General features: G+C 33.7%; 1 protein-coding gene and 1 long non-coding RNA gene across 2 annotated transcripts; both read left to right on the top strand.

Annotated features, from left to right (window-relative positions):
* The first annotated feature begins 2,647 nt into the window (after positions 1-2,647).
* On the top strand, positions 2,648-5,524 carry LOC112785510 (uncharacterized). The gene is made up of 4 exons (XM_072230953.1): positions 2,648-3,226; positions 3,449-3,792; positions 4,290-4,358; positions 5,341-5,524. Exons 1-4 carry the CDS (start codon positions 2,648-2,650, stop codon positions 5,522-5,524), a joined length of 1,176 nt encoding a protein of 391 aa, XP_072087054.1.
* Positions 5,525-10,277: 4,753 nt separating this feature from the next.
* Positions 10,278-10,698, top strand: LOC112782420 (uncharacterized). Its single transcript, XR_003192980.2, has 3 exons — positions 10,278-10,344; positions 10,430-10,481; positions 10,555-10,698. It is a non-coding gene; the product is annotated as an uncharacterized lncRNA (long non-coding RNA).
* Positions 10,699-11,457: the final 759 nt, after the last annotated feature.

The following is an 11,457-nucleotide window of genomic DNA, read 5'->3' as shown; positions in this document are numbered from 1 at the left end:
TAAATTTAAATAATATTATTGAAAAAAATAATTACATTAATTTTAAATATTTTAATTAATTAATTAAGTGAGACCACAATAGGAACTAAAGTTAGTTCCTTCTAATGGAGAAGAGAGAGATGCTTTAGGTTTCCATTTACTATTCATGACACAAAAGCTGATGTAGAGTTATTTTTTATGACAGGTGGGCCATAAATAGAGATTGGGATGAGTTTCCTACTAGAGATGGTCTTAGAGCACCTCCAACGGCTGGGTTCCCATTCAACTTTTTCTGACATGTGGGGAACTTACCGTTGGAGCATAGAGAGATGGAGTCCCTGCAAATAGTTTAAGAAGAGAGTGTCCCCATTCGGAGGGACTCATATTAACCAAAATAACTTGCCACTTGGCAAGTTATTATAAAAATAAATAATTATATAAAATTTGAAATAATTAAATAATTATATTAAATAATTATATCTCTATCTAATTATTAATTTATATTAATTATTTAAATAATAATTAATTAAATAATTAAATCATTATTAATTTATTAATAATTATAATAATTAATTAGATTAAATAATTAAATTTCTATTTAATTAATAATTTATGTTATTATATTTAATTATAATTAATTAAATTTACTTACATTAAAAAATAAATTTAATTTTTACACCTTACAAAAGAATTTTTGGTTGGGTTGGTTATTTTTATTTTTAAAATTTAAAATGCTAACCACATTATTAAAATTAAACGTTGCAAAACTAGCCGTTGCAAAATTAGCCGTTCGAAATTAGCCGTTACTATGTTACCGTTATTATTAATAAATTAATATCTTATTACTCTATATATACCACTTACATACACTTCTATTCTCACAATTTCTTCTACTCTTCTTCATCTTCTTCCAAGTTTACGAAATCAAAGTTCTGCTATATTATTATTTGTTCGAAAAAATGGATCCAAACCAACTCAACTCTTTTTTCAATTATTTACAAAACTTTTCTCAAACTCCAAATATCCAACAATCTCAAATCTCAAACTCTCAGGTTCCAAATTAAAACTTCACACTACTAAATACATTTCAAAATCCAAATTCACAAAATCTTTCTAATTTCAATTTTCAAACTCCTTATAATAATCAATTTCCTATATTCCAACCATAAAATCAAAATTCACAAACACCACATTTTCTATTTTTATCCATATTTAACCCCTCTATCGAAAATGTTACTCCAACATCTTTGCTGTTTCCAACTCAATTCATTGCATCAAGACATAACTCATCTGGTGTTGGTGGCTCTTCTAACACATCCTCTCAGACTCCAATACAACCTAGTCCGAATTCGCAATATTCAGATTTTGCCAACCCTTGTAGATTAGATGCTATCGACCTTAATGATGATGATATTGAAGATCGGAGGCAAGATAGTATTCAACACTGGCATTGAAAAGAGAATGAGATACTGATCAGTGCATGGTTAAATGTTTCAACTGACCCTATTGTTGGTGCCAATCAAAAGGAAAAAATATTTTGGAGTCGAATTCACAGCTACTGTGTAGAATTTTGCTCCGACATGACAAGGGGAATAGTTGCATGTAAGAAACGATGGTATAAGATCAACAAGGCTGTTGCACAATTTGCTGGTTACTACGATCAAGCTAGTCGAAATATAAGGAGTGGTTCGAATGCTAATGATATAAAGGAGTTGGTCTATAAACTTTATTCCACAAATTATGGTAAAAAATTCACTGTTGAGAGGCATTGGAACATGCTTCGTTTGGAGAAAAAATAGAGAAGCCAACTACCTACATAGAGTGGAGGCTCAAAGAGAACCAAGATTATTACAACTGGGCATACTCATCCTCATCAAACCCAGATACACCATTGGTAGACGAACCCGGTGTGCATTCTACCGTTTGCCCACAAGGATAAAAGAAGAGCAAGCGAAAAGGTAAGAGAAAAGTACAAATGTCTGAAGATCTTAGCGAAAAGAAATCATCGGTTGTTAAAAAACTATCTCTCATAGAAGATTCTAAGAATGTTAAAGAAAAAAATAATGGATAGGAAAAAAGAATGAGAAGAGCAGGGGGCACATAAAGTAAAGATTATAGCAATGAAGGAGAAGGAGTTATAAATTCAAGGGGCAATGAAAGAACAAGAATTACAAACTCAGAGGTATAGTAAAGAAATGGAGATAAATGCAAAAGAAAGGGAAATGGAAAGGATGGCTAAGGAAAGGGAAAGGAAAATGGATATGCAAATACTTAATGCTGACACGTCTACAATGAGTGAAAACGACGAGCTCTTCATGAGATTGCATGTGAGAAAATAATCGCGAAGTGGTTTACTTAATAGTTCCTTGTATTCGTAGATTTACGTAGTATGTTCTTATTTTTATTGCGTATTACTGGTATGCGATGTAGTCTATTTTTTTCATTTCTGATGTAACTTTTCAAATTATTGTGCCGTTATTGTTCATGAAAGTGACCGTTATGTAGCCGTTGCAAAACTATCCCTTAAGTAACCATTGTAAAATTAGCTGTTGAGAAGTAGGTACTTGTTGCAGACACAGTTATAAATACCAACTATTAATGACTCTGCAACTCCATTTCAACTCTTGTTTCTCGCCTCGAAAGAGTACTAAAAATTACATTTCAAGATATGGCCAGAAATTTTAATGATATGTTTAATGAGGCTTTGTATGGCAAAAGAAGACGGCAAGATAACACACTCATAGATAATGGGATCGATGAGTGTTTATTCGAAGATTCAGAAGAAGAAGATATCGATAGAAGCTTTATCCCAACTCCTTGTAGATGGATCAACAGAGATCGAGAAGCAGGACATGATCGCCTTTTCCAAGATTACTTTGTAGATGAACCGGTGTATAATGCTAATATTTTTCGACGGAGATTTCGAATGAGAAGACATGTGTTCCTTCGGATAGTGGACGCTCTCTCAAACGTCTATCCGTATTTCCAACAGAGGGTTGATGCAACTGGAAGAAGAAACTTGTCACCACTCCAAAAATGCACCGCTGCTATACGGATGTTAGCATATGGCGTAGCAGCTGATGCTGTTGATGATTATGTGCGCATAGGCGAGAGCACCACAATTGAATGCTTGAAAAAATTTGTTGAAGGTGTCATTTCTGTGTTCGAGGATGAATACTTGCGAAAACCAAATCAAAATGATATACGACGACTGCTACAAATGGTGGAGGGTCGTGGCTTTCCTGGCATGTTGGGTAGCATTGACTGCATGCATTGGCAATGAAAAAATTGTCCAAAGGCGTGGAAAGGTATGTACATGAGTGGTTATCGTGGATTTGCGACCATAGTACTTGAGGTTGTAGCATCTTCAGACCTTTGGATATGGCATGCATTCTTTGGAGTTTCTGGTTTAAATAACGATATCAATGTGTTAGATCGTTCTCCAGTTTTCGTTGATATTCTAAATGACCGTGCTCCGGAGGTAAATAATTATACTATTAATGGTAATAATTATACTATGGGATACTATTTAGCAGATGGTATTTATCTTGAATGGGCCACATTTGTTAAATCAATCTCAAAGCCACAAGGGGAGAAACACAAGTTATTTGCACAATTCCAAAAAGGGCAAAGAAAAGATGTGGAGCGAGCATTTGGAGTGTTGCAAGCACGCTTTGTAATTATACGTGGTCTAGCTCGCTTTTGGGAAAAGAAGAAGCTTGCCAACATAATGAGAGCTTGTATTATATTACATAATATGATTGTTGAGGATGAAAGAGACACTCATGCAGGAAATTTTGCTCAAGGTTTAGAGTATGACGATGTCGAAAATGGCTTATCACAACCTCAGTTGGGAGAGGAAGATTTTGCACCATACCATCAATTTCTCTAAAGAAATGCCCAACTTTGAAATAGGCAGCAGCATAGACAATTGAAAGAGGACTTGATTGAACACATATGACACTTTCACAATGCTTGTCGTCAACTATAGAGCTTAATTATGGTTTTCTTTGTATTAAGTAAATTTACAAATTAGTGTAAACCCGAATTATATATTGTGTATTATTATTACGTATGAATTTTTTTAATATTAATTTCTTTTAATAGTGAATTATTTTTAAATTTATAAATTTAAATAATATTATTGAAAAAAATAATTACATTAATTTTAAGTATTTTAATTAATTAATTAAGTGAGACCACAATAGGAACTAAAGTTAGTTCCTTCTAATGGAGAAGAGAGAGATGCTTTGAGTTTCCATTTACTATTCATGACACAAAAGCTGATGTAGAGTTATTTTTTATGACAGGTGGGCCATAAATAGAGATTGGGATGAGTTTCCTACTAGAGATGGTCTTAGAGCACCTCCAACGGCTGGGTTCCCATTCAACTTTTTCTGACATGTGGGGAACTTACCGTTGGAGCATAGAGAGATGGAGTCCCTGCAAATAGTTTAAGAAGAGAGTGTCCCCATTCGGAGGGACTCATATTAACCAAAATAACTTGCCACTTGGCAAGTTATTATAAAAATAAATAATTATATAAAATTTGAAATAATTAAATAATTATATTTCTATTTAATTATTAATTTATATTAATTATTTAAATAATAATTAATTAAATAATTAAATCATAATTAATTTATTAATAATTATAATAATTAATTAGATTAAATAATTAAATTTCTATTTAATTAATAATTCATGTTATTATATTTAATTATAATTAATTAAATTTACTTACATTAAAAAATAAATTTAATTTTTACACCTTACAAAAGAATTTTTGGTTGGGTTGGTTATTTTTATTTTTAAAATTTAAAATGCTAACCACATTATTAAAATTAAACGTTGCAAAACTAGCCGTTGCAAAATTAGCCGTTCGAAATTAGCCGTTACTATGTTACCGTTATTATTAATAAATTAATATCTTATTACTCTATATATACCACTTACATACACTTCTATTCTCACAATTTCTTCTACTCTTCTTCATTTTCTTCCAAGTTTACGAAATCAAAGTTCTGCTATATTATTTTTTGTTCGAAAAAATGGATCCAAACCAACTCAACTCTTTTTTCAATTATTTACAAAACTTTTCTCAAACTCCAAATATCCAACAATCTCAAATCTCAAACTCTCAGGTTCCAAATTAAAACTTCACACTACTAAATACATTTCAAAATCCAAATTCACAAAATCTTTCTAATTTCAATTTTCAAACTCCTCATAATAATCAATTTCCTATATTCCAACCACAAAATCAAAATTCACAAACACCACATTTTTTATTTTCAACCATTTTAACCCCTCTATCGGAAATGTTACTCCAACATCTTTGCTGTTTCCAACTCAATTCAGTGCATCAAGATATAACTCATCTGGTGTTGGTGGCTCTTCTAACCCATCTTCTCAGACTCCGATACAACCTAGTCCGAATTCGCAATATTCAGATTTTGCCAACCCTCGTGGATTATATTCTATCGACCTCAATGATGATGATATTGAAGATCGGAGGCAAGATAGTATTCAACACTGGCATTGAAAAGAGAATGAGATGCTGATCAGTGCATAGTTAAATGTTTCAACTGACCCTATTGTTGGTGCCAATCTAAAGGGGAAAATATTTTGGAGTCGAATTCACAGCTACTGTGTAGAATTTTGCTCCGACATGACAAGGGGAATAGTTGCATGTAAGAAACGATGGTATAAGATCAACAAGGCTGTTGTACAATTTGCTGGTTGCTACGATCAAGCTAGTCGAAACATAAGGAGTGGTTCGAATGCTAATGATATAAAGGAGTTGGCCTATAAACTGTATTCCACAAATTATGGTCAAATATTCACTTTTGAGAGGCATTGGAACATGCTTCGTTTGGAGAAAAAATGGAAAAGCCAACTACCTACACAGAGTGGAGGCTCAAAGAGAACCAAGGTTATTGCAACTAGAGCATTCTCATCCTCATCAAACCCAGATACACCGTTGGCAGACGAAGCCGGTGTGGATTCTCCCGTTCGCCCACAAGGCCAAAAGAAGAGCAAGCAAAAAGGTAAGGAAAAAGCACAAATGTCTGAAGATTTTAGTGAAAAGAAATCATCGGTTGTTAAAAAGCTATTTCTCATGGAAGATATTAAGAATGTTAGAGAAAAAGAACTAATGGATAGGGAAAAAGAAAGAGAAGAGGAGGGGGCACCTAAAGCAAAGATTATGGCAATGAAGGAGAAGGAGTTACAAATTCAAGCGGCAATGAAAGAACAAGAATTACAAACTCAAGCGGCAATTAAAGAATAAGAATTACAAACTCAGAGGTATATTAAAGAAGTGGAGATAAATACAAAAGAAAGGAAAATGGAAAGGATGGCTAAGGAAAGGGAAAGGAAAATGGATATGCAAATACTTAATGCTGACACGTCTACAATGAGTGAAAACGATGAGCTTTTCATGAGATTGCATGTGAAAAAATAATCACGAAGTGGTTTACTTAATAGTTCTTTGTATTCGTAGAGTTACGTAGTATGTTCTTATTTTTATTGCGTATTACTGGTATATGATGTAGTCTATTTTATTCATTTCTGATGTAACTTTTCAAATTATTGTGCCGTTATTATTCATGAAAGTGACCGTTAAGTAGCCGTTGTAAAACTAGCCGTTGAGAAGTAGGTACTTGTTGCAAACACACTTATAAATATCAACTATTAATGACTCTACAAACTCCATTTCAACTCTTGTTTCTCACCTTGAAAGAGTACTAAAAATTACATTTCAAGATATGGCTATAAATTTTGATGATATGTTTAATGAGACTTTGTATGGCAAAAGAAGACGGCAAGATAACACTCATAGATAATTAGATCGATAAGTGTTTATTCGAAGATTCAGAAGAAGAAGATATCAATAGAAGCTCTATCCCAACTCCTCGTAGATGGATCAACAGAGATCGAGAAGCAGGACATGATCGCCTTTTCCAAGATTACTTTGCAGATGAACCGGTGTATAATGCTGACATTTTTCGACCGAGACTTCGAATGAGAAGACATGTGTTCCTTCGGATAGTAGATGCTCTCTCAAACGTCTATCCGTATTTTCAACAGAGGGTTGATGCAACTGGAAGAAGAGGCTTGTCACCACTCCAAAAATGCACCGCTGCGATACGGATGTTAGCATATGACGTAGCAGCTAATGCTGTTGATGATTATGTGCGCATAAGCGAGAACACTACAATTGAATGCTTGAAAAAATTTGTTGAAGGTGTCATTTTGGTGTTCGAGGGTGAATACTTGCGAAAACCAAATCCAAATGATGTACGACGCCTGCTACTAATGGCGGAGAGTCATGGCTTTCCTAGCATGTTGGGTAGCATTGACTGCATGCATTGGCAATGGAAAAATTGTCCAAAGGCGTGGAAAGGTACTGTACATGAGTGGTTATCGTGGTGTTGCAACCATAATACTTGAGGTTGTAGCATCTTCAGACCTTTGGATATGGATGCATTCTTTGGAGTTTCTGGTTCAAATAAAAATATCAATGTGTTAGATCGTTCTTCCGTTTTTGATGATATTCTAAATGACCGTGTTTCGGAGGTAAATTATACTAGAGTAAAGTATCGTTTTTATCCCCAACATTTTGGGTAAGTCCTATTTGTGTCCCTAACGTTTAAATCGTCCTATTTGTATCCTTAACGTTTATTAAAGTGATTCAATATTATCCTACTATCAATTATACTAACAAATCAGATTATATTTTTCAATTATTCTCACTTGGATGTATTATTCTCAATTAGGTCTCACTTGGATGTGTTCGACTTTAATATTATACCCACTATTTGTATTTAGATTCAATTATGTCCCTAGAAAAGTGAATTATGTAAATGTTGTAGGAATTAGTTTCAACATTTGATAAGCTATTTTTCGGAGTAGATCATCGATTCTATCCCAGACATTTGTATTCTAACTTCAAGAAGAGATCTTTAAAACTCAAACTAAAGCGCTCATGATGTGTAATTGATAGCAGGATAACATTGAATCACTTTTACAAACGTTAGGGATACAAATAGGACGATTTAAACGTTAGGGCACAAATAGGATTTACCCCAAACGTTGGGGACAAAAACGTCACTTTACTCATTATACTATTAATGGTAATAATTATACTATGGGATACTATTTAGCAGATGGGATTTATCCTGAATGGGTCACATTTGTCAAATCAATCTCAAAGCCACAAGGGGAGAAACACAAGTTATTTGCACAATACCAAAAAGGGCAAAGAAAAGATGTGGAGCGATCATTTGGAGTGTTGCAAGCACGCTTTGTAATTATACGTGGTCCAGCTCACTTTTGGAAAAAGAAGAAGCTTGCCAACATAATGAGAGTTTGTATTATATTACATAATATGATTGTTGAGGATGAAAGAAACACTTATGCAGAAAATTTTGCTCAAGACTTAGAGTATGACGATGTCGAAAATGACTTATCACAACCTCAGTTGGGAGAGGAAGATTTTGCACCATACCATCAATTTCTCCAAAGAAATGCCCAACTTTGAAATAGACAGCAGCATAGACAATTGAAAAAGGACTTGATTGAACACATATGGCACTTTCACAATGCTTGTCGTCAACTATAGAGCTTAATTATGGTTTTCTTTGTATTAAGTAATTTTACAAATTAGTGTAATCCTTAATTATATATTTTGTATTATTGTTATATATGAAATTTTTAATATTAATATATTTTAATAGTGAATTATTTTTAAATTTATAAATTAAAATAATATTATTAAAAAAAATAATTACATTAATTTTAAGTATTTTAATTAATTAATTAAGTGGAACCACAACAGGGACTAAAGTTAGTTCCTCCTAATGGAGAAGAGAGAGATGCTTTGAGTTCCTATTTACTGTTTATGACGCAAAAGCTGATGTGGAGTTACTTTATATGACAGGTGGGACATAAATAAGAATTGGGATGAGTTCCCTATTAGAGATGGTCTTAGGCTGGAAGAGGATTGAAAGAACAAGTATCCCTGGTAAGGAACAAGTTTGTGGTGATAGCTTTTGCTGCAATAGAAAACACGCTGAAAAGGTTAACTGAATTTGTCTTATCACTTTAGTAGTGACATTAAGATTATGTTGCATTTAATTAACAAGAAGGTTAATTAAGTAAGATATATGGCCTTTTTGTCACACCCAAACATGTTAGTGTATATGTGAATCAATGTTCTGAAAATCGGTTCGAACTGGCTGGTCAAACCGGTCAAATCATGAACCGGATCCAAAAACGATTCGGTCAATCAGTATAACTGTAAAATTTGAAAACCGGAATTGAACCGATGAATCGGCTGGTAACCGGTCGGTCGAATCGAACCGTGACCCGGCCGGTTTTTTGGCTGTCAACAAAACGCTGCCGTTTCCAAGGTTCTGAAACCCTAAATGGCTAAATCAATTACCAAATCCATAATTCCCTTCTCAGTTCTCATTCATCGAGCTTCAATGAAGCTGCTTCAGAGGTGAGAACGCCTCAATGCCTCACTCTCACACGGGTCGAGCCACCGCCGTCGAGCCACCGCAGCAGCCGTCAAGAACTGAGAACGCCTCACTCTCACCGTCGAGAACTGAGAACGCCTCACTCTCACCGTCGTCCCTTTGCTGTCTCCCACTCTCCCTATTGCATGTTCTGTTGAAGCCTTGAAGGTGCCTTCGAGCTTCCAGAGTTCCAGCTAATATTTTTTTAGTTATGGTTGTTTGATTCCTGATGAGTTTGATTGAGTATTTCTTTGAATCTTTGATTTTGTGAAGCTCTGTGACAGTCACATGATGAACACGAAACTATAAACTTTGAAACTATGTCTCCCTATTTTATTTTTCTTTGAACTGTGTAGTGTGAAACTCTGTGAACTGATTCAACTGATCCTGCTAAACTGAACTGTGAACTTTGGTTAATAATTGTTGTTTACTGATTACTAAAACTGAACTGATTTTGGTTTGTTTTCTGAACTGGATTTTGTTGTTTGTTGAATAATTAATAATTTTGAATAATTTTGGATGTTGTTTGTTGTGAACTTTAGAGTTGAGATTATTGGGTTGGATTGCTGGTAATGTTTAGGTATGGATGAAAGTATCAACCAAGAACTACCTAGGAATAATAATGCTGAAACTAATTCTGCTTCAAATGATTGGTTGTTGAAGCATGATTAATTGTTGAAGGCTTGAAGCTGATTGCTTGAAGGGTGAAGCATGATTAATTGTTGATAGATTTTTTTTTCTCGTCTCTGTTTCCAAGAAATCATTCAACTATCCTTTTCTTTCAACCTGATGGCCCAATGATTGGAAATGGGTCCTTTAAATCGTCATTCTTATTTCCAGGGTATGAATGAGTTTCTATTCCTTCGTAACTACCTACATTTGTATGTTTTCTTTTGTTGTCATGTTGATTTTTTGTTTATTGATAGTATAAAAGAAGGATTTTATCTGGGTCCACTACCGAAAGATAAGCTTCCCAAGGTATATTCTCCTTTGTTAAACTTTTGGATATTGCCACTGATAATATATAATCCTGTTTATAATATTTGTGCAGAATTCTACACAAGGTTCTGTATTGTTAGGGGCAATTTCGTATGGAAAACTGTCATTTTCAGAGGGGGAGAATAAAAATCCAGAAAAGCACCCTGCATCATATCAACTAATAATACACAAGGTTCTGTATTGTTAGTGATTAAATGTTTGTTCTAAACCCTGCTGCTGTTTTTAATTTATGAGTATGCTATTTTTGAATTTTTGTTGTTAGATTTATTGATTTCAGAGTTTAGGGTGATTCATGAAATTGAGAATTGGATTGTTGGTACTTCTCTATATGTATACTTGTTCTATGTCTTGGTGCTAAGTCTCACAAATATTCTCAATTACTTACAGCTATGATTTCCTTCTTGAATGAGATTTTATTTTTCCAAAAGAAATCATAGAAAGATTAGGGTTGTGGATTTTTTAATTGAGTGATGAGTGTAAAGTTGAAGATGATGATGACAAAAGTGCTTGGAAACATATATTTTAAGAGTGTTTTAAAAATTTTTTTGAGTTTATAAATTGATAAGATCATATAGTTTTGGTGTGTTTATTTATATTTTATTTATTATTTTATTATAAAAAAATTTTTTCAATTCAACCACGGTTGAACCGGTTGAACCTGTAAACTAGTGAACCAGTAGCTAGAGCAGTTCGATGATCGGTTCGATTTTCAGAACCTTGATGTGAATGTGAGTTAAGACCCGTTGAGTGTACCGTTCATAAAATAACCAATGAGAGAGTTAAGACTCCACTTTTTAATTTTAATATTGGAGGAAAAGTGTTTGCAACATTATATGCTGGGAAAGACAGTTTGTTTGAAATCGAACGGTCCGAGTTGACTTTGCAAGAAATTGGATGGTCTGTATGAGATACGTAAATTGGATCGTTCGATTTATGTACTAAGGACACATGATGC

Source organism: Arachis hypogaea, chromosome 20 (assembly GCF_003086295.3).
Source record: "Arachis hypogaea cultivar Tifrunner chromosome 20, arahy.Tifrunner.gnm2.J5K5, whole genome shotgun sequence".
Taxonomy (NCBI): domain Eukaryota; kingdom Viridiplantae; phylum Streptophyta; class Magnoliopsida; order Fabales; family Fabaceae; genus Arachis; species Arachis hypogaea.
This window is presented reverse-complemented; position numbering and strand designations above follow the sequence as displayed.

What these genes read in the sequence shown, in the direction of transcription:
- LOC112785510 (XM_072230953.1), top strand. Translation starts at nt 2,648, where the DNA reads ATGGCCAGAAATTTTAATGATATGTTTAATGAGGCTTTGTATGGCAAA. An exon ending in AGGGTCGTGGCTTTCCTGGC is followed by an intron (nt 3,227 to 3,448) that starts ATGTTGGGTAGC and finishes ATTCTAAATGAC; the next exon opens with CGTGCTCCGGAGGTAAATAA. An exon ending in AATTTTGCTCAAGGTTTAGA is followed by an intron (nt 3,793 to 4,289) that starts GTATGACGATGT and finishes TTTTTATGACAG; the next exon opens with GTGGGCCATAAATAGAGATT.